The following is a 24,266-nucleotide window of genomic DNA, read 5'->3' as shown; positions in this document are numbered from 1 at the left end:
GGGTGTCCTTTATCAGTGTGCTAAATTTCATAACTTTCATATGTACGGTTCTATGGGCTGCCATAAACTTCAACAGCGGAATGATAATAATATGAAGAACACTAACAGATACAATAGGGGCTTTGCTTCTTCAGTGCTTGGCCCCTTATAATATTTATAATAATGATGATAATTAATTACTATTCTTCAATGATTACTTGTATAATTAACAGGCATATTAACCAGGCAGGCCTCCATCTACTTCACAAACATTTCAGTGACTAATATGGATTTGTGCCATCCATTAAGGCTCAGTTTACTTTAGCTCATGTTATAATATTAGTCTCTGCTGTTGATGTCTGAGGAAACAAATTCACATCTTAAATTAACACTTTCATGTCTTAGGGTTATGCTTGTGCCCATATTTCCAACATCATTTTGCAAATACGTGCGTTGCAGCGGTACAACTCTTTAATTTCACAATTGAATTAAATCTGCTATAATTTGGGCGCTCATAGAATTGAACATCATACAGGAAACCAAGCCTGTTGGTTCCAGTTTCACAAAAATGCAGTGCAAGTTCAATTTTATAGATTGGGCAAAATCTGCACATAAAGTACAACAGAGGAGAAGATACAAATCAGTACATGGTGAAGAGCCCCCCAAAGTTTCAGTCAATGCTACAATGGGAAAAAATAAACAAAAATAAGATATGCTAAACACAAGCAGTAAATGTGCTTCTATGCTAAAGTTAAGGTCTACACTGCAATAACATTCTCTAAAAGAGAGAAATGATTTCTAAAGATGCTGAGATGTTGCCAAGAACTACTTTGCCTTATAAGCTGAAGCCAATCACTTATTTCAACATTGCCACCAGACTATGATGTAAAAGTTAGACTAGTAGTAGAAAGCCTTCTCTGTTCACAAATCCAGTCAGTATGTGCAATTCCAGTGAGGTTGTGCTCTTGTCGAGAGATCTGACCATATAAGGAATATGTTACCTGATCCCTTCATCAAGACTGAGCTCTCTTCAGCATGGGTCATTTTTAGTGAACGAGAGAGAGCTGCTCTGTCTATGATGTAAATTCAATGATGAGTTACTCAACAGACATTAGTGTGAGAAAGTGGGAAATTTTCTACACAGCTCCAAAACATCTGCTTTACGAACAATACAATTTATGCTATTTGTAAACAAAAACAGGCCCCAAATTACTTAACATCAGTGACACAGGTTTAATCGAAAGCTCAGGCTTCTGTTTATTGATCATTGCACACACATGAACAGATGAGAATATTTACACAGATGTAAACAGTCAGTACCTGCAACACATTAAAATAGAGGCTGCACATAGTGTGAATAACACACAGCTTTGTACCAATACAAACAGCACATGTACCACCCATTTAAGCCCAGTCAACTTGGTTCTGCTACTTTGGACCAGCTGGGACGCACAGGTCTGCCTAGTATTAGGAGAAAAGTTGGTATCTTGTTATTCATGTTTAGTCTATTTTTATTCTTTTTTGAGGAGTATATGCTTGACTGTTTTAAAAAAAAGGAACAAATGTTTTGTTATCTCACCCCTGAATAATTGGGATTCACAGATTATTTACTGTAACAATGTCTTTAAATGTACAGCACATTCTAGTTTATCATAGAGTAGAATCCATTTCCAATCTGTCCGCTGATTTCATAGGTTCACCTACTTGATTGACAATATGAAAGAAGATTACTCCTTCAAATCCACAAATACAAACATCACTTAAATTGGTAAATAGGACTTACAAACAGATGTTTCTCTTGGCATTCAAATCATTGTTTTTTTCCACATGAAGCATTGACTCTCCTTTGAAAGAGAAATTCAGACATCCTGGTAAATGCTGGAGGATAAACAACATGAGATCACTGAAAATGCCATTGGGCTCTGATGAAGATAATAGCTGTATTCAGCTTGATCTCATAAAATTGTGTGACTGTGGGGACATTTAAGCTAAATTATATTACGTGGCTCCTCCATGGCAGTTCTGAGGTGAAATGTCCACTGAGTGGCACAAAAAAAAAAAAGCATGAAGCATGTAATTTTTCCAATTATAAAACAATTTCTCCTATCCAAGCTTAATATGCAGAGACAACTATAAGTAAGCCATTCACACAATGGGTCTCTGTAGCACTATGTTTGTTTTGAGCGACCCGTCGATATAACCACAATAACATTGACTCCAATGGTGTGGAGGGCGGGACTATCTGTTTGTTCGCTCAACGGATGATGGGGGGCGTATTCATAAAGTGGTTTTAAAAATGACGAGTATTTTTACAATTCCGTTTGGTGATGCAGAAATTACATACAGCCTTAATTGCTCTTCCAAACAGATGAGTTTTTTTTTTTTAAGGTTAATGCTCTATCGAGTTTTAAATCAATAAAACAAAACCTCAAACCTAACCGATAGTGTCATAAAAGCAAATGTGAAATAAAAAACACAACTGCTGAAGCAACCACGTCATTTTGTAGTGCTTCTATGATACTTTCGGCTCACACGTCGACTCGCATGCTCTTTAGGACTCCCTTTGCATCGCATGTGCAACGCTTTATCAGTTGAGCTACTGCGCAATTTGACTGCTCCCAAACAACCTTGTAAATACAGTTGGTTATGTAATGCAAACGTTAAAATGAAAAAGTTATGCACTATAGTAAAAGTGTTTTGATGTCATAAGATGGCATTGTGAGAGGAACAGGGTGAAAAGTAAGTGTTTGTGAACTGATAATCTGCTCTTTTACTCATGATTTATGTGAAAGGGTACAAGTCATTATTGGTGTAGTGCCTCTAGTGTTCATTTCACCAGAAAACTGCTGCAATTCGTGCAACGAGAAAATCATTTAGCAAAAAAGTAGGTAAAGTAACGTTTCTATGAGACCAAGTATTTCTTAGGTACATCACTTGAAAAAAAAAAAAAAAATCAAACAAACAACAAAACAGGAATAAAAAATAAAACAAATCTGCTATAATCCATTGCCTCCCAGGAGATAACTGTGTAGAAGGCCTCCACCAACCCTTTCTGTGACTGCTGCTACTTTAATGACTATCAGTCATTCTCTCAAATGTCCAAACCATGTACAACTTTCCACCACACAGACATTATCACTAGAGTGCTGTCTTCTTAACTTCCTGCATCTCTCAACAGCTCCACAGAGTTATGGATGCCCCCTGACTCTCAACCAAACAATGGGCTGTCCTATCACAACATATGGATTCAAACATTGCCATGGCAATCCATCAACAGACAGAAATTATAGCCATGGCATTCCACCAACAGATCCAACACTGAAAAACAAAAACAAAAAACAAAACAAACTAGCAGTTTTCTGTTTGCTCCACTGCTAGAATTCATTACTTTTCAAGCTAAACAACATTTGCCATGATCATTCTGGTCTTGGCTATATATAATATAACTTCTTAAACGTGTTGACACTTTATATTTCCATCCAGAGTGACTCTAAATCATTAGGTGCATCCCTATTTGCATACCTCTACTATGCATTTAATGTAATTCGATGGCAATGGTACACCAGTAGAGAACATGCTTCCACTTCATGTCATTGTGTCTTGATACCAGCGTCACCCTTATCATATACTGTTTGTGTTTGGATACGTTAGTTTTAACATCATGCCTTTGTTTAAAAATCATTACTTAATTTATAGGTTCATACATTAAAAACTGCTGTTACAGCCTCATCCTCACATTCCTATCTCTCTCTATTTTTTAATTTTTTTTTTTTTGACTAAAAACCATTACAAACAATTCTCATCCACAGGTTGTGGGCAATACTACCCAAAAGTATGTATGGATACATACCATTTTCAACATACTTTGATTTGGGATGCACTAATCCTAATCTGTATACATTTATTATGGATGCTATGCAAATTGGGATACAGGCCTAAATTTAAAGATGTTACTCAAATGCCATTAATACAGAGTGAATCCAGTGCATTCGTAACTGCAGGTAAATATAACCAACCATGCTGTTCCGGTGCCAGTCAGTTGCAAAAAGGTCATATTTTCAAGCCTGAAAACCATTACAGACAGAACATTTTCCCTGAACCTCTACCTTATTGTTTTTTCTTTTGATAAGTATGAGCAGTAAAACGTATTTTATTCATTTCCGCCCTTTTAAAATGTGTCTAATGTCTGAACAGCCACAGTATTACGCTTATTCCCACCTACTTTCATATCAAAACGGTGCCGCTGTGACATTCAACACTGATCTAGACAATGTGTCCTAATTTATTAGAAAACGCACACACACACAAAAAAAATTGGGTAGGAAATAGTGGAGGGTTTTGGTTCTCCACATAACATGTCATGCAAAAACTAGGAATAATAATAATAAAAAAATGATCTGGCATAAGCTCCACTAGTTTTTTTTTATTTTATTTTTTACGATTTATAATTTGTACTCTTTTTAGCAGATGGCCTTATACTGCAAAAAAAATATAGAAATTTTTCCCCCCATTTTTTTGTTAAATATATACGCTATTTTAGACATTCGTAGTTAAACATGACATCTGTGGAAAAAAAAGAGAAAAAAAGATTTTAATGCTCTATGCAGCTTGTTTTAGAAAAATAAAAACAAATTGCACAATAAGACTGGCTCTCTATTTCTAAAATAACATATCTTTTGTCTGTGCGGAAAATAACACTTACAACAAGGCATACAACCTTCATAGATTCACAGTCAATGGTCACAATATAAGATCATATATAAGATATAAGATCAGACCTGTGCGCAGACCGTTTAAACGAATGTCTATACAGCCAATCACAGGTTACTCTGAGTGAATGGCATCTGCCTGCAGCAGGTCAGAGGCCCGGTACGGTATCAAAATACAAGGCCTCCATCTAGAGGACGGCAGAGAGTGTCTTTTGGGGGAAAACTACATTCAACAGGCACTTGATTGACACCGCACAGCAAACGCAGAGCCACCAGTCAGCATGCCTCTGTTTAGACTGTCACAAAGAGAGAAAGCAGTAAAAAGCTTTAGACCCACAGGAATGTTGTCATTGACTCTTTTCAGATCTTCTAAACAAGCACTCGCACATCAAGAGGGGACACAAATAAGCATGCACGCCAGGTCACAGCAATTTTTTACGCCTTGCTAAACAAACAACAAAAGTATGCATGGTAACCTTCGGAGCTCTGTGATGTCATTAAAACACTGTTAGATCTGGTTAATGACCGAGCCGTGGAAAAAAATAAAGAAAACCACAATGCTTTGCGGAGAAGTGAATAAATAATTTACATTTCTGTAATACCATAAAAGAACAGAAGAAAGAGTGACGCATGAGGTAGAGACATCAAACCAGCCACTTCAAAGAGAGGAGAGGTGGTGAGAGAGATTGCTCCAGATGATGTAGAGATGATAAGAGAGAAGAGAGAGATAGACAGGCTCGTTCTGTCACTGTCTTCTTCGTTCAGCTCATAGATTCGTTCTTATGCCGGGGACGGTAGGAGTCCAGATGCTGGGGGGGCTCTGTATCATCCATGGGCAGGACCAATCGGGTGCCTCGGATCACCAGCTCATGGTCACCGAACGCCAGCTCTCGATCAAGAGCCTCGTCAGAGTTCACGCCCACTCCTCCCACCGGCATGCCACTCGTGTGAGCACCTGATGCGTCTGTGCTCACTGTGATGTCACCGTATGTCAGAGAGATATCACTATCATTCAGAATGAGGTCAGAGTCGTCGTCTTTGAGCTGCTCTTCATTCTAAGACAGAAGAGAGAGCGGTGATTCTTTGTTCAAGTTTGAGCACATTTTGTAACCAAGTAGTCATTAAGTGTTTTTATTGAAAGTGAATTCCCATACGCTTATTACAAGGACAATCCGATTGGAGCGGTCTGAGGTTAAGTGCCTTGCTCAAGGGCACAGCAACCTTCCAGTTACCACTTATGATTATTTATGGGTAAATGATGCATAACATGTCCATTAATTATTTTTATCAGCATAAAGATTTGAGGGTAAAGTGTATAGGTTATAGAGTATAAGGGTAAAAGGGTCAAATCTTCGGTCATGTAACTAGTAACTGGTAATTTCTCTGTAAATTGTTCACATTTTTTAATCATCTTTTTGATTTCACTAGTTCATTTGAAATGGTCTTGTGGTGTAACAAATGAATTTTTAATAATACAAATATTCCATATCACTTCTTTCCTTATCAATGAAAATGTCTAAATTTCCATTTTCAGCAATTTCCTGATCTTACTTACATTTACCTAAAATGAGCAGATCTTCATCTAAGTCATTGCAATAGATAAAAACAATCTGTTACAAATAACAGAGCACAAGCAGATGTTTTTATGTCTCTGTTGAATACATGAATCCTCCATTCACTCTCTGTTCCAGTCTCTAAAATGGCAATCAAGAGTGAGTTTGAGGGGCCCTTCCCTACAAAACACTTATATTGTCTGTTACCATCTGGCAGTATTCAATAAAGACACAAATGAGCAGATTTATTTGCCTAATCAGACCCTGGATGACTTTAAACTCCATTTTAGGTCAATTTAATGCAACACTACAAATAAACCATATGTTAGTGCAACATAAAATATGGTACTACAAACCTCATAAGCTTGTGGACTGGTGAGGCATCGTGCCAGAGGGCCACAGCAGGCAGGAAGTGTGGCAGTGAGTGGTGGTCCACTGTGGGTCAGAATGGGCTTCATATAACTGCAGGACAGCAGGGTTAAGGCATTTCTCACAAAAACTAATGCTCACAATATAAGTCTCATAGTCTCTCAGATCTCATATTTGTCTTGGATATTGACTCTACAATTAACTTAAAAAAAAAAAAAATGTAAAAGTTCTGATTCTGTCTCTGCTGACAGATCCATTCTGCTCTTTCAGCTGGTCTCTAATAGGAGCTGTACACTGTAAAGGATACTTGTGATCAAAGTTGTACCAGATCCTGAACAGCCAGGCACTCTCCTGTTTCGTGCTCCTCCTCTCCACTCCATCAGGACCAATCTGCAGACGGACACAGAGAGTAGCATCCTCATTAAAGAGATAGTTCACCCAAAAATGCAAATTCTCTCATCATTTACTCACCCTCATGCCATCCCAGATGTGTATGACTTTCTATCTTCTGCTAAACACAAACTAAATTTGAAGCTCCAAAAAGCAAATAAAGGCAGCATAAAAGTAATCCATAAGACTCCAGTGGTTAAATCCATATCTTCAGAAGCAATATGATAGGTGTGGGTGAGAAAAAAATAAATATTTAAGTCCTTTTTTAATATAATTTCTCCTCCCTGCCCAGTAGGTGGCAATATGCATAAAAAATGTGAATCGGCAAAATCAAAAGAAGAATGCAAAAGAGAAAGTGCAGATTTATAATAAAAAAAAAAAAAAAAAAAGACTAAAATGGGGGGTCTGGGTGGCTCAGCGAGTAAAGACCCTGACTACCACTCCTGGAGTCATGAGTTCGAATCCAGCGTGTGCTGAGTGACTCCAGCCAGGTCTCCTAAGCAACCAAATTGGCCCAGTTGCTAGGGAGGGTAGAGTCACATGGGGTAACCTCCTCATGGTCGCTATAATGTGGTTCTTGCTCTCGGTGGGATGCGTGGTGAGTTGTGCGTGGATGCCACAGAGAATAGCGTGAAGCCTCCACACGCGCTATGTCTCCGCGGCAACGCGCTCAACAAGCCATGTGATAAGATGTGCGGGTTGACGTTCTCAGACGTGGAGGCAACTGAGATTCGTCCTCCGCCACCCAGATTGAAGCGAGTCACTACGTCACCACGAGGACTTAGAGCACATTGGGCATTCCAAATTGGGGAGGAAAAAAGGGGTGATTTGTTTTTTAAAAAAGGACTAAAATGTTGATCTGTTTTTTAACCACTGCAGTCATATTAATTACTTTATGCTGCCTTATATGCTCTTTGGACCTTTAAAGTTCTGGCCACCATTCACTTGCATTGTATGGACCCACAGAATGAATGAATGAATGTTACATTTATATAGTGCTTTTCTGACACTACACTCAAAGCGCTTTACACAGTGAACAGTGGGTTCTCCTCAACCACCACCAGTGTGCAGCATCCACCTGGATGATGCGATGGCAGCCATAGTGCGCCAGTACGCTCACCACACACCAGCTATTGGTGGAAAGGAGAGAGTAGAGTTATAGAGCCAATTAGTGGATGGGGATTATTAGGAGGCCATGATTGAGAAGGGCCAATGGGGGGAATTTAGCCAGGACACCGGGGTTACACCCCTACTCTTTATGAGAAGTGCTCTAGGATTTTTAATGACCACAGAGAGTCAGGACCTCGGTTTAACGTCTCATCCGAAGGATACCCTTCTAATAATCTTTGCTTGTGTTCAGCAGAAAAAAGAAAGTCATATACATCTGGGATGGCATGATGGTGATTAAATGATGAGAGAATTTTCATTTTGGGGTGAACTATCTCTAAGTGACACTTCTGACATGACACTGTATGCATTTCTACAATAACTTAAAGCCTACTTACAGAGTACTGATCTGTGTCCACTCCAACACTGTCAAAAATAAAACAGTAGAGATTAACAAAATGTAATGAAACACCCAAACAGAAACAAAAAGTGTTCAAACCCATAGCTGGTCTTAATTACTTCCTTTCTTATTTGAGTTTTTAGTAGCTGAATGAGTTCTGAATAGAGTTTTACTTAACAGAGGTGCAAAAATGATGCAAAGAGGGAAAAGAAACAACCAACATTTAAAATGGTTAAAGCTGAAGTGTGGCATTTTCTTTAATGTTAAAATACTTTTCCTATCCCAGATTAATATGCACAGACAACTATAAGTAAGCCATTTTTAAGGTGATTTCCTTTTTGGGGGGGGGGGGGGGGGGGGATTTTCCCCTTTTTCACCCAATTTGGAATGCCCAATTCCCAGTGTGCTTTTAAGTCCTCGTGGTTGCTTAGTTATTCGCCTCAATCCGTGTGGCGGAGGACGAATCCCAGTTGCCTCCGCATCTGAGACCATCAACCCGCGCATCTTATCACGTGGCTTGTTGAGCGCGTTGCCATGGATACATAGCGCGTGTGGAGGCTTCACGCCATCCACCGCGGCATCTGTGCTCAACTCACCACGTGCCCCACCGAGAACGAACCACATTATAGCGACCACGAGGAGGTTACCCCATGTGACTCTACCCTCCCTAGCAACCGGGCCAATATGGTTGCTTAGGAGACCTGGCTGGAGTCACTCAGCACACCCTGGGATTCTAAATAGCGAACTCCAGGGGTGGTAGCCAGCGTCTTTTAACATTGAGCTACCCAGGACCCCTGCTGTAAGTTGATTTCCTTGAAAAATGTAAAACGGTGGCACTATCAAAACACTCCTGTTTCTTTGAGCATCCTGACCAGCCTGACACAGCAATATTGTCTCAGCCAATGGTGGAAGTTTGGTCACTCCATTGTAAAACTGACCGGATTTTCTGGCAGGAGAGCATCTGAGTCGTGCCTCCTCCGCAGAACCAGACGGTGAAGAAGACCACCAGCAGCGTGGTGGAGAACATCATCTGCCGTGCATATGTGGCTGTGTCCCTGATCGACAGGGCAAAGGTCATGGCACCACGAAGACCTGCGTAGGGCGATGGGAACATACGAAGTCATATTTTGTATCATAGCATGTTAAGAGTGATAAAATGTGGTATCTTAATTAAAAACAGACTTATGTTTTGGTATTTTATTTTTCATAGTTTAAATCTCAGCTAACCATGGTATTTTGCTGCAGCTCTGTTTACAAACCTGCAAACATCATCATATGCTGGAACTTGGGGCTGATCTTGTTTCTGCGGCCCAAGTTGAGCAGGAAGGAGAGGGGGTAGATGTTTGCCGCTCTGCCCAGAAACACAGCCAGCTGGGAGGAAAGACTTTTAAGGAGTGACTGTGAAAAAGCAACTAACACTGCAATGCCAGCTTCTACACTCTCTTCCAAAACTATGACATTATGTACTTCCTGAGTCTTTCAGAGGTCTCTGTTCACAAGTGGTTCTGGGCCATTGACTTCTGGTAAACACTGTGAGCTGTAACACCCTGGACATATCACTCAGCAACAACAGCCAGCAACTTCCTTGCTGATTTCAACCAATGTACTGCCAGCTCAATTTGAGCACACATGCCTTTTTAATAATAGTAATGCTTTAGAACAGTATTTTCAACTTGTAAAAATTTTATCCCTTTCCCCATCCCTAAAACTATTTTAAACAGCATTTTGAGAGACTACTTGGAATATTTGTACTTTAAAAAAATTTATTTGTCTCTCAGCAGGACCATTTAAAATAAACTACAAGGCAAGAAGGTGATTAAAAACAGAAATAAGACTAGTTGTTGGAGCTAAAATATATACAATTTCATATCAACTTTAATCTAAAATCTTGATGTCAAGAAAAAAAGTCGATAGACTTGTATGCATCAACTACCCATGTCTCTTAAAGGAATAGTTCACGCAAAAATAAAAATTCTCTCATCACTTACTCATCCTCATGCCCTCCCTGATGTGTATGACTTTTTTTTTTCCTGAACATAAAAATGAATATTTTTAGAAGAACATCTCAGCTCTGTATGTCCATACAATGCAAGTGAATGGTGGCCAGAACTTTGAAGGTCCAAAAAGCACATAAAGGCAGTAGAAAAAGTAATCCATATGACTCCAGTGGTTTAATCCATATCTTCAGAAGTGATATGATAGGTGTGGGTGAGAAACAGATAAACATTTAAGTCCTTTTTTACTATAAATCTCCACTTTCATATTCTTCTTCTTTTTTTTTTTTTTAACCCCTTTTTCTCCCAATTTGGAATGCCCAATTCCCATTACTTAGTAGGTCCTCGTGGTGGCACGGTTACTCACCTCAATCCGGGTGGCAGAGTACAAGTCTCAGTTGCCTCTGCTCCATCTTATCATGTGGCTCGTTGTGCATGACACCGCGGAGACTCACAGCACTGGAGGCTTATGCTACCCTCCGCGATCCACGCACAATTTACCACGTACCCCACTGAGCGTGAGAACCACTAATTGCGACCACGAGGAGGTTACCCCATGTGACTCTACCCTCCCTAGCAACCGGGCCAATTTGGTTGCTTAGGAGGCCTGGCTGGAGTCATTCAGCACACCCTGGATTCAATCTCGCGACTCCAGGGGTGATAGTCAGTGTCAATACTCGCTGAGCTACCCAGGCCCCCATATTCTTCTTCTTTTGTTTTTGCCGATTCGCATTTTCCGTGCATTTCACCACCTACTGGGCAGGGAGGAGAATTTATAGTAAAAAAGGACTTAAATATTTATCTCTTTCACACCCACACCTATCATATCGCTTCTGTAGACATGGATTTAACCACTGAAGTCATATGGATTACTTTTAAGATGCCTTCATGTGCTATCTGGACCTTCAAAGTTCTGGCCACCATTCACTTGAATTGTATGGACCTACAGAGTTGAGATTTCTTCTAAATATCTTCGTCTGTGTTTAGCAGAAGAAAGAAAGTCATAGACATCTGGAATGGCATGGGGGTGAGTAAATGATGAGATAATTTAAATTTTTGGGTGAACTCTCCCTTTAATACAATAGGCACAAAGTTCACTTAGTCAGAGGATACAAATGCTCCCACTATGAAGATTGGATTGAAGACATGATTATGGAAGGTAAACAATGTCAAGCCCATGTAGGAAAATATGAAGTTCTCAGCCAAGAAATTCAGCAGCTCGAATAACTAAGAGAGAGAGCACAGTGTCATCAGTTGAAATCACATTTTACAGACCAAAGAGAGAAACATTAACTTCATAATTGACAAAGTCCAAGGAAAACATTAACTTAAGCAGCACTGCTTAGCAAACTCTTTAGTAAAGACATACAGTAATTAGATTTCAGTTACAATACATTGCTTTAGGTGTATAGCGAGCTAATCTTATTCCAACTTAGAATAACAGCAAATCAATGAATAGGAGAAAGAGACAAAAATTACAAGTGACTTTTCAATGTTAACCAGAAACAGGAGAAATTGCAGTAACTGAGCAATCCTACTTGTTTTGTCCTTTCTTGAGATTCAGGAGAAAGGTTGTTAAAGGTGTAATGAGCTTGTGTCATTCCACAGAACAGAACTGCCACCACTCCTGAGAAACATAAACACAACAGGATGAACAGTTATAGGAAGCCAGCATTTTAATTCATACAAAATAAATATATGGTATTTGTAGAGTCCAAAAAGTGGTTCTCAACTGGTTTTGCTTCAGGATCTAGATTTTACATTGGACATCAAGTGGCAACCCATCATAGTACCAAAATTGTTTGTTGCACAAAGTAACAAAAAAATGTCTTCAAAATTAAGCAATTAAATTGATGAATTTGTTTATTTTTGGTTTCTGAATGTCTTTTGAATTTTGATGGTTTCATGCTCTTGGCAGCAAATTATTTACAGGACAGAACACATTGTGGTCAGCACAAACCATGTTTGTCCTCGCTGCAAATGTACTGCAAGTGTACATAGAGTAGTCTAGGTCATATTTTCTTTTACATTGCATAGTTTTGTTCATGGTTTTTGAGCATGAGGGCATGTCACACAACCTGTCAATGGTGGCATCTGCCTTTTCTAGCTAGGTACAACAAAGTTACAGGTTTGAAAGTTTGATTGGACACACAGCCTTTGATGTCAACAACAAAATATATGGATAGTGTTTTCTCCTCCCTTTAAAAAGTTAATAAGCCTATTTATTTTCCAATCGTAACTATCCACAATTATATGGTTAGTTCCATTTTATTATTTGCATTAAGCATTATTTTCCCCTAATATCCATGACCCTATCAAAAAGGGACCTGCGACTTATTTTTTGAGGAGTACTGCTCTAAATCTCACCTGTAAATCCACAGGCCTCGGCAAGCAGGAAGGTGCTCCAAGACATGAGGAAGAACAGTGCGGTCTCCAGCAGCGGCAAGTCTCTAAGCTTGGTGAACTTGGTAACGTGGGGAGGAGTCAATGAAATTTACTTAAGCATGTAGAATGCATTTTTATATAAAAAAATATGTGACATACAACATTGAGCTAGAAAAGGATATAAATGCTGTAACGATTCCAGTTGCAACTCCCAGGGCAAAAGAACCACTGAAGACTCCCAGGAAGATGCCCAAGGACTTCAGCATGGCCATAGCTTCAAACGTGTGAGTGTTGTCCCCATGGGGCTGATATGCTACAATGGACCTGATAACAAGACGCATGCACACTTCAATAAACTTTACACTTCATATATTGCAGGTGTAGAGCCTGAAGAAATTCTAACGTCAAACCTATAGAAATGTAAAAGAACACTAAACTTGAAGAACTGAATTGAGATTGCTCCTCTTTAAAGAAATAGTTCACCCAAAAATGGAAATTCTTTTATCATTTACTCACCCTCATGCCATCCCAGATGTGTTTGATTTTCTTTCTTCTGCTGAACATAAACTAAGATTTTTGGTAGAATATCTCAGCTCTGTTGGTCCATACAATTCAAGTGAATGGGATCCAAAACTTTGAAACTCCAAAATACACATAAAAGGCAGCATAAAATGTCTTCTGAAGCGATCCAAAAGGTTTTGGGTGAGAACAGACCAAAACTCCTTTTTCACCATACATCTTACCATTGCAGTTTCGAGGCACAATCAAGATTTCAAGCTTGATTACACTTTCTAGTGCTTGACGCATGTGCAGAGCGCTAGATGGCGCTAGGAAGTGTAATCTAGTTTGAAATCATGATCGCCAAGAAGACTGCTGATATCAAGATTCATAGAGAAAAATGAGTTACATTTTGGTCTGTTCTCACCCAAAACATTTTGGATTGTTTCAGAAGACATACTGTATATTAAACCATGGGAGTCGTATGGATTACTTTCATACTGCCTTTATGTGCTTTTTGGAGCTTGAAAATTGTGGGCCCCATTCACTTGCACTTTATGGACCTACAGAGCTGAGATATTCTTCTAAAAATCTTTGTTTGTGTTCTGCAGAAGAAAGTCATACACATCTGCATGATGGTAAGTAAATGATGAGAGAATTTTCATTTTTGGGTGAACTATCCCTTTAAGGGTTTTCATGTAATTTTTGCTTTAACAATAAAAACAACATACTTGATATTTCCTTAGTGAGAGTCATCGTTGCTACAGATTTATCAAAATAAATATGCAATAATGGCAACATCTGAACTCACATCTGAACATATGTGAAGATCAATATAAGAGTGTCATTATACAGACCAGAGATTCTCAATTTATATATAATTTTCATATCTCAGGACCTGTGTCGTGTTGTTAAAAAAACAATCTATAAAAATAATACTTACAATGAATGTCAATCTGAACAAAGGATAGAGAGAAGCTAGAGAAAGCTGTAATTTCTTTAGAGCAGCACATCACCACTTCAAACTATCAAGCACATGGCTATCCAATCATCCAATCAGCAAATACCCACAGTACTGCCCCATGCACACATCTTTTATCACTTCAAAAACTATTTGCAGTTGGAAAATTCTGTATCCATCAAAACTAAATGCAATGGCTATTTCAAATGTGACAGGTTGAACTCTTTAACTCTATTACAGGTGCTGCTGTGAAAGCATAACTGTGGGTCATTTGCTCTGCATGTTCTGGTAAAGGCCAGTCAATGCACACACTAAAAATTCACTCTGCAGGCTTAAAGCTACATCTGCATCACACCCATTGAGGGGGGTTCTCTGTGTCTGGTTCCTGCCCTCTGCATGATAAGCCACACCTTCAGGGCTGTAATGGCCTGCCCCACTTTGCCTCCCATAATAAAGTAGCATGCTGGAGCAGATGGAAGGTCCAGCAAGGGAAGAATCGGATGTTAAATGACAAGTGTTAATTATTCTATCCACTCGGAGTTGTTGGAAATTACAATAAACAACACGATAAATGTCTACATATTCTGCACATTCTTCCTTTGATTAAAAATAAATTCTCAGTCAGCATTGTTCCAAAACTCATACAATTATTTATAAATGAGCATGATGTTAAGTACATTCAAACGATATAAAAAAAACACATCTAGAGACAAGATATAAACTCACTGCACAACAGTAGAATTTTCAATATTAAACCAATAAATGGCCCCAAATAATGAAAAATTAGTCTGTATATACAGTTGTGCTCAAAAGTTTGCATACCCTGGCAGAACTTGTGAAATTTTGGCATTGATTTTGAAAATATGACTGATCATGCAAAAAAACTTTTATTTAAGGATAGTGATCATATGAAGCCATTTATTATCACATAGTTGTTTGGCTCCTTTTTAAATCATAATGATAACAGAAATCACCCAAATGGCCCTGACCAAAAGTTTACATACCCTTGAATGTTTGGCCTTGTTACAGACACACAAGGTGATACACACACAGGTTTAAATGGCAATTAAAGGTTAATTTCCCACACCTGTGGCTTTTTAAATTGCAATTAGTGTCTGTGTATAAATAGTCAATGAGTTTGTTAGCTCTCACGTGGATGCACTGAGCAGGCTAGATACTGAGCCATGGGGAGCAGAAAAGAACTGTCAAAAGACCTGCGTAACAAGGTAATGGAACTTTATAAAGATGGAACAGGATATAAAAAGATATCCAAAGCCTTGAAAATGCCAGTCAGTACTGTTCAATCACTTATTAAGAAGTGGAAAATTCGGGGTTTCTCTTGATACCAAGCCAAGGTCAGGTAGACCAAAAAAGATTTCAGCCACAACTGCCAGAAGAATTGTTCGGGATACAAAGAAAAACCCACAAGTAACCTCAGGAGAAATACAGGCTGCTCTAGAAAAAGATGGTGTGGTTGTTTCAAGGAGCACAAAACTTGTTGACCCCTCTCCAAACAGAGCGCTTATGGTTGTGACCATAAAGCTCTATTTTGGTCTCGTCACTCCAAATTACAGTGTGCCAGAAGCTGTGAGGCGTGTCAAGGTGTTGTCGGGCATATTGTAACCAGGCTTTTTTGTGGCATTGGCTTCTTTCTGACAACTCGACCATGCAGCTCATTTTTGTTCAAGTATCATCGTATTGTGCTCCTTGAAACAACCACACCATCTTTTTCCAGAGCAGCCTGTATTTCTCCTGAGGTTACCTGTGGGTTTTTCTTTGTATCCCGAACAATTCTTCTGGCAGTTGTGGCTGAAATCTTTCTTGGTCTACCTGACCTTGGCTTGGTATCAAAAGATCTCTGAATTTTCCACTTCTTAATAAGTGATTGAACAGTACTGACTGGCATTTTCAAGGCTTTGGATATCTTTTAATATCCTTTTCCATCTTTATAAAGTTCCATTACCTTGTTACGCAGGTCTTTTGACAGTTCTTTTCTGCCCCCCATGGCTCAGTGTCTAGCCTGCTCAGTGCATCCACATGAGAGCTAACAAACTCATTAACTATTTATACACAGACACTAATTGCAATTTAAAAAGCCACAGGTGTGGGAAATTAACCTTTAATTGCCATTTAAACCTGTGTGTGTCACCTTGTGTGTCTGTAACAAGGCCAATAAATGGCTTCATATGATCACTATCCTTAAATAAAAGAATTTTTTTTTGCGTGATCAGTCATACTTTCAAACTCAATGCCAAAATTTCATAATTTCTGCCAGGGTATGCAAACTTTTGAGCACAACTATATTAGGGATGTGCCAGGGTGGTTGTTTAATCGACTAGTCATCCAACAACCGACTAGTCATCCAACAACTAACTAGTCGATTAGTGGGGTTGACTACTAATATTAATATTTTTAGTGGTGTTGGTTTTAATGGGAGACGCAATTCTCAATTTAATTGAGAGACACAACTTCTTAGAGAGCATTTTTGCATGATGATAACTTGTGCTTAACAGTGAATAACAGTCAGTATGGTCAAATTCTCTGAAAGAAATTTTGTCTCTTTAATACTTTGTTTTTTTTTATGCACTGTTTTTACAGCAAAATGCTGCATCAACAATACATTACAAGATGATCGTTGTCGGACGTTAAATCCTCTGCTGCGAGTAATGTTCCCATATTTGTAAGGTACTGTGGAGAGATTAAAATCTTTTGCCAATTCTGTCCAACACTGCTTAAACAAATAGTTGCAGTAAAAGGTTTAAACAGTTGATGTAGTGAACTAGATGTGCACCCATGTTATCTTGCAGTTCTGCCCTTTTGAACGTGCAACAAAGATCGTCCTGAAACACTCCAGTTACATGAAGCATGTAATTCTGTGTTCAGGATGCATATAAGTTTGGAGCCTTTCTTATTTCTAACTTTGATAGTTTTGTGCAATAAGATGTTATATTTTTTAGCCTTTTTATTTGTTGAATATCCATTAGTCACCAAGTTGAAGTGCTGCACTGTGCGTCCGTATATCCCTCTGAAACATGTCTGATCTGGTAAAGTTAACATAACGGAGCCTGCTTATACATTATTATCCTTAACACAGACTTGTTGTTTAAACAACTGACCGACTAGTCGATTATGAAAATTAGTAGTTTTGCACATCCCTAGTATATATACACAATAGTGTAGAATCAGGACTTACGAGGACAGTACGACAGCAACAGCATCATTCAGAACGCTTTCTCCAAACAGCAGGGCGTACAGATCAGCGTCTACCTGTAGCTCGTTAAAGATGGCCAGGACGGTCACTACAAAACAAGGCAAAATTCAACGTTAAACCTTCAATTACAGAAATCAAATAAATTTTTCTCTCTTAATTAAGGGATATATTTCAGTAACTATTCTGCTGCAGTATAACTCAAAAGTCTAATTACACAAATGTTTTTTCTAGGAGTGGTTTGGTTTCAATGTTTGTTTCAAATACCCAGTTCAAAACATTTTTAAAGGGTTAGTTCACCCCAAAATTTGTCTCTCATCATTGACACCCTCATGCCATCCCAAATGTAGAGAAAATATAGAGATTAATTGGTCAAATAGTATGGGAACCCTGCATTTATATAAAATACTCTTGTCCCATTTAGAATTTTTGGTTAAAATCTACCTTAATTATTTACATTATGTGACCCTGAATGTATGCCAGTGTGGTTTAATTTTGTTTTCATGTTTGTCCAAAAGCTATTACAAAAATATGATTATATTAGACTATTCGTTTGGAGTGTAGAATAAAAAAAAAATAATTATCTCATCATTTACTCACCCTCATGCCATCCCAGATGTGTATGACTTTCTCTCTTCACAAACTAAGACTTTAGAAGAATACCAGCTCTGTTGGTCCTTACAATAAAAGTGAATGGTGGCCAAACATTTGAACTTCCAAAAATCATATAAAGGCCACATAAAAGTAACCCATAAGACTCCAGTAGTTAAATCCATGTCCTCAGAAACAATATAAGTGTGGGTGAGAAATAAATCTATATTTAAAGTCCTTTTTTACTATAAATATCCACTTTCACATTGTTTCACATTTTGAAAGTGAAAATGGAGATTGTTAGTACAAAAAGGACTTAAATATTGATATTTTTCTCACCCACACTTACCATATCACTTCTGAGGATATGAATTTAACCACTGGAGTCTTATGGGTTACTTTTACGCTGCCTTTCTGTGTTTTTTGGACCTTTAAAGTTTTGATCACCATTCACTTGCATTGTATGGACCTACAGAGCTGAGATCTTCTTTTAAAAATCTTCGTTTGTGCTCTGCTGAATAAAGAAAGCTATACACATCTGGGATGGCATGAGGGTGAATAAATGATGAGAGAATTTTCATTTTTGGGTGAACTATGTCTTTAAAATATTTTCTACATAAGTTCTACAATCCAAAATAACAGTCCAATATAATCATATTTTTGTAATAGCTCTTGGATAAATATGGGAACAAAATTAAACCACACTGGCAAACATTCAGGCAAGGGTTATCTACTGCATATAATTAAGCTAGATTTTAACCAAAAATTTGAAATTGGCTCCCATGCTTTCTGACTTTTTGAATTACTGAGTAAGGTTTTTTCCCCCTTTTCACCCAATTTGGTATGCCCAATTCCCAATGATCTTTTAAGTCCTCGTGGTCGTGTAGTGATTCGCCGCGGCATCCACGCTCAACTCACCACGCGCCCCACCGAGAATGAACCACATTATAGTGACCACGAGGAGGTTACCCCATGTGACTCTACCCTCCCTAGCAACCGGGCCAATTTGGTTGCTTAGGAGACCTGGCTGGAGTCACTCAGCATGCCCTGGGATTCGAACTCGTGAACTCCAGGGGTGGTAGTCAGCGTCTTTTACCACTGAGCTACCCAGGCGCCCCACAAAGAGCAATTTCAAGCAATTAAATATTTCAGTTTAAATTATTTTGTAGTCAGTTCTTTTAGGTATATTTCTATACACATAAACAAATTAAATCCACCAGGAGAAATCTTCACTAACACAAAAAATACCTGTATGACAACTAGCCCTTGCCTACCATATAGTGTAAATTGTTGCTTAAAACCAAGGCCCCATATCAATTTTTCCAGATAGAGCAGTTTGATTAATACACCATAAAACAGTACACCCACATTAACACACCCATACACTACTTGCATGCAGGCACTGTTATAGGGACTCATGTAACTGGAATACCTGGGTCAGTGGCTGAGACAATGGCACCAAAGAAAAGGCAGTCAGTGAAGAAGAAGTCCCCAGCCAGATGGCCAATTTGCTTCATCAGCATCACACAGCCATACATTAACAACCTGTAAGACAAGCATGCACACATCTGAACGCAGGTTCTCAACATTAATGTAGCACTCCCTTCTTCCAGGAAGAAATGAAATAAAGACACTGTGTGCACTGACCCAATGATGAAACAAGACACAACGGTTCCCACAAATGCATAGGCAAGAATAGACCCCAAGTTCCTGAAGAAATGTCTCTGAAACACAGCGACAGAAAGAAAAAAAGCCCTTGATTTGTGCGCATGGTGTGTTAAATTAAGAACTGGTTGAAACTGAATTTCTATTAACATGGTGCTCTTCTCACAGTTAATCTAATGATGAGCACACAACAGCTGGTCTAGACTTAATCATAATAAATAAAAACAACAGTCCTTACCCGCTTTAAACTGTATCCAGCATGAAATATAATGGGGGGCAAGAGAATATTGAAGAAAACCTCTGGGTCAAAGGTCACCTGAAAACAAAGATAACCATATTATTTACATTTCAGTTTCAAAATACAATACTTGTGCCATTCCTTACTGGGTGTTGCATTTTTTTAAAATCTGAGCCATTATTTCTTTTTTTTTTTTCTCCCAATTTGGAATGCCCAATTCCCAATGTGCTTTTAAGTCTTGTGGTCGCGTAGTGATTCGCCTCAATCTTGGTGGCGGAGGACGAATCCCAGCTGCCTCCACGTCTGAGACAGTCAACCTGCGCATCTTATCACATGGCTTGTTGAGCGCGTTGCCACGGAGACATAGCGCGTGGAGGCTTCACGCCATCCACTGCGGCAACCACACTCAACATGCGCCCCACTGAGTACGAACCACATTATAGCGACCGTGAGGAGGTTACCCCATGTGATTCTACCCTCCCTAGCAACCGGGCCAATTTGGTTGCTTAGGAGACCAGGCTGGAGTCACTCAGCATGCCCTGGGATTCGAACTAGCGAACTCCAGGGGTGGTAGCCAGCATCTTTTACCACTGAGCTACCCAGACCACCTTGAGCCTTTATTTCTTAACATTATCTCTAAGTAAATGGTAACGGGACACAAAATGGAATCAAATTTTAATCAGTTTGTTAGGGGTCAGAGGTCATATACTGTATCTCAATAGGATGTCGCTCTCTGTGCACATTAAAATTCAAACTACCAATTTAAATGGCATATATTTGAACAGCTAAATTATTCAATTCTTACACCCCCATAGTTTAACTGACATAAAGTTTAATTAAGTTATGCATCAAGTTTCTGTTCTAACAGAGAACTACAGTTTAGGGATTAACCAACCACAGATTAACTCTGTAAAACACTAAATTAGTGTGTGCATTTGTGTCAAAATTACTGTAAATTAAAGTTAAATTAGGAATTTGTTTGAAGCGACTAAAATGATACAAATTATGTCCAGCAAAACCAATCCATCTTAAAATACCGAAGTAGGTATGAGTCATGTCCAAGATATCTGATTCTAAACAACACTTGTGGATGAAGTCAAACTTTGATTTAAAATTAAATTAAGGTTGAGTCTGTGTTGAAGACCTAAAGCTGCTATATCATTGTTGGGATGTGATATTTTACCTTGCGGAGCATCTCGTTGTCCTGGATGTCATTAAATTCACTGGGATCGATCTCTCCTTTCAGAGTGTACTCATAGAACTTACCACTGACATTGACCAGTAATGTGGCTGGACTGGCATTGACATTACAGCTCAGCGTAATGTTGTTCACGTCACTGGGCACATGGATACCATAACGCAGGACAACACCTACAAGCAACCCTAATGAGAGAAACACAATGTATGAGACACTCAATTATGGAGCATACCAAATTTCAATTGGGATAGGTCACTCAAAAGTGAAAAATTAGTAACTATTTATTCACTCTCATGACATTCTGACATGTTAGCCACTAATATTCAGCCTTAAACCTCTTCTTTTTTGTCTTCTGAAGCAATCCAGTTGATTTTAGGTGAGAACAGACCAAAATGTGACTACATTTTCACTATAAATCATTACATCTGCTGTCTCCTTGGTGATCACTATTTCAATATAGATGACACGTTACATTTTGGTCTGTTCTCAACCGAAATCGATTGGATCAGTTCTGAAGACATGGATTAAACCACTGGAGTCCTATGGATTACTTTTATGCTGCATTTATTAAAGGGTTGGACCCCATTCACTTGCATTGTGTGGATCTCTACAGAGCTGAGATATTCTTCTAAAAATCTTCGTTTGTGTTCAGCCACAGAAAGAAAGTCATACACGTCTGGGATGGCATGAGGGTGAGTAAACGATGAGAGAATTTTCATTTTTGGGTGAACTATCCCTTTAAGACAACAGAAATAGCTTTCCAGTTCAAATATACATAAAAGGGACTATTCTTAATCACAGGATTGTTAAACGTTAAATTTAAGAGTGCTGCCCACAAATACTGCCTAGGTAGGAAGCTCAATAGAATTTGAAATACAGCCTATCAGTTTCTATTTATTTGCTCCTAAATCAACCACATACGATGATGCCTGCGATGCTGCGTAAATGTGGCGCTTTTGTTGTTTGTCAGAAGGATTGCAACCATTAATGCTTAGAACTCTTTCCACTAATTATTTTAACAAAACTGTCAGGCGTTATATTACAAAGCTGCATTAAGGCGTGTAAACAACACAACATATGCAGGTGAAAAAACAGTGAAGCGCGCAATCTGGCAGGCAGATTAACCCTTCATAAGAGACTGCTACTGGAAAACTAGCCTATACTTTACAGGCCTGATTTAAACGGCCACACTGCCATTTGAACAGTCATGTCGTAATTACATTGAACAGATCTCATTAAATCGTCGACTTTATTGAATTATGTTTGCTGCTGACAACATAAAAGGTGCTCATAGCAGAGGCAAAGATCTGACATCCTCACCATATATCATAGCCAGTCCAGTCTCGTGTAGAAACCTGAAGCGGCGGTGTTTAAACAACCATATGGTTAAAATGGTCAGGGTGAGGAGCAGAATGAAGACCAGCAGGTCTGCACTGTCTTGTCTGTGGCTCTCTTCAGCTTTCTTCTCTGTCACGATGTTCTCCATTGCACTGTCTTCAGCTCTGCACAGGCACAAACAGACGGACAAGCTCGCTACAATAAACACAGGCAGACTTCCCCATATTTTCCTCGTGGCGTTGGTTTTCCACATCTTGGCCATATTGGCATTGCTTTTAGATGTAAAGATCAAAACTAATAAATGCACAAAGGATCGCTGAACACAGACAGGTGCATAAGCAGAAACAATCATAGGCTGTGGATTGTTCCTGATTCCTAGCAACGTTCCGCCCACCGCACGTGGCGTCACGCGACCAACCAAACTGTACGTCTCGTTTCATTCTGCACCGTCATTCATCGGCGAAAATATTTTATACATAAACTGCACATGTACATACCTGTTGAAATTATTTAAATGATATAAGAATTATTCATATTGCCATATAAATTATAATTAAATAATAATTATTCATGATGTAAAACTCATGACATTTAAAATTCCCACACACACCCACATTTTGCACTGCTTGAAAAAAATTCTCTGGAATTAATGAAGGTCTGTATATATATATGGACCTTCGTCTATTTTAAATATTTTGATGACATTTTCACTGTACATTTCAATGCTGGTAATTAAAGGAGTACAAGTTAAGGTCAATCGACAGCATTTGTGGCATAATTTTGATTACCACAAACATTTATTTCGACTCGTCCGTCCTTGTCTTTAAAAAAGCTAAATATCAAGGCTGCGGTGAGGCACTTACAATGGAAGTGAATGGGGACAATGAAAGTGAATGTGGCCAGTTTTAGGGTTTGGTGACGTTACATCTTCATTGTAACCAGGGGCATAGATTCCAGGGGGAATGGGGGGAGGTAACCCCCTCAATAATCAGGGAGGTTACCTCCCAATTGGCTATAACTTATAGCCCCCCAATTGGCTTTACACAGAAAAGGTTTGTAAGTGATTTTAACACACTAAAATCATGTTTACATGTATATCCTTTATGTCTTGTGGCTAAACTTTTGAAACGGAGTATTTTAATGTTCAAAAAATGGCCCCAATTCACTTCCATTGTAAGTGCCTCACTGTAACCTCGATTTATTTTTTAAAGGAGGAACGAGTCATCATGCCACAAATGCTGTCGACTGAGCTTAACTTATATTGAACCCGGAATATTCCTTTAATGAAGAAGGTCTATATATGGATTATGGTCTATTTTCAATATTTTGATGACATTTTCACAGTAAATTTCATTGCTGGTACTTAATGAAGTCGATTTTTATATATGGATTCTGGTCTATTTTATATATTTTGATTACATTTTCACAGTAAATTTCATTGGTGGTAATTATTATTATAACAAATCTATTATGTGCACCTCTTTTTTATTGCCAGGGTAGTATAACAAAAAAATATACAATTATACAAACTTTATGGGAAAGAACATAAAGGAAAGAAATTAAGAAAGAAAGAAAAAAAAAGAGAAAAGTGTGTATTAAATATTATGTATCAGCACTTACACAATTAATTAATCTTTATAATGGTGACTTGTTCATAAATAAAACTACAGAGAAGACAAATTG

The 24,266-nt window shown here is 38.6% G+C and overlaps 1 protein-coding gene across 1 annotated transcript; it reads right to left on the bottom strand.

Annotated features, from left to right (window-relative positions):
• Positions 1 to 1,207: 1,207 nt before the first annotated feature.
• On the bottom strand, positions 1,208 to 23,155 carry slc9a6a (solute carrier family 9 member A6a). Its single transcript, XM_051649204.1, has 16 exons — positions 22,566 to 23,155; positions 21,231 to 21,430; positions 20,048 to 20,125; positions 19,792 to 19,868; positions 19,577 to 19,689; positions 17,539 to 17,644; positions 13,069 to 13,210; positions 12,869 to 12,974; positions 12,040 to 12,128; positions 11,615 to 11,728; positions 9,767 to 9,878; positions 9,446 to 9,599; positions 8,506 to 8,533; positions 6,918 to 7,000; positions 6,598 to 6,703; positions 1,208 to 5,743 (listed from the first exon to the last, which is right to left on the bottom strand). Exons 1-16 carry the CDS (start codon positions 22,933 to 22,935, stop codon positions 5,450 to 5,452), a joined length of 2,172 nt encoding a protein of 723 aa, XP_051505164.1. The 5' UTR covers positions 22,936 to 23,155; the 3' UTR covers positions 1,208 to 5,449.
• Positions 23,156 to 24,266: the final 1,111 nt, after the last annotated feature.

Source organism: Myxocyprinus asiaticus, chromosome 22 (assembly GCF_019703515.2).
Source record: "Myxocyprinus asiaticus isolate MX2 ecotype Aquarium Trade chromosome 22, UBuf_Myxa_2, whole genome shotgun sequence".
In the NCBI taxonomy this organism is placed as follows: Eukaryota; Metazoa; Chordata; class Actinopteri; order Cypriniformes; family Catostomidae; genus Myxocyprinus; species Myxocyprinus asiaticus.
The sequence above is the reverse complement of the archived record's forward strand: the minus strand, read 5'-3'. Positions and strand labels throughout refer to the sequence as shown.

Bases quoted from the DNA above. Each gene is read 5' to 3' on its own strand.
- slc9a6a (XM_051649204.1), bottom strand. From the start codon at position 22,935: ATGATTGTTTCTGCTTATGCACCTGTCTGTGTTCAGCGATCCTTTGTG. The intron at 19,690-19,791 runs GTCAGTGCACAC...CTTGTCTTACAG, and splicing joins GTGTCTTGTTTCATCATTGG to GTTGTTAATGTATGGCTGTG. The intron at 5,744-6,597 runs GTTTGTAGTACC...CTTCTGTCTTAG, and splicing joins CCAGTCCACAAGCTTATGAG to AATGAAGAGCAGCTCAAAGA.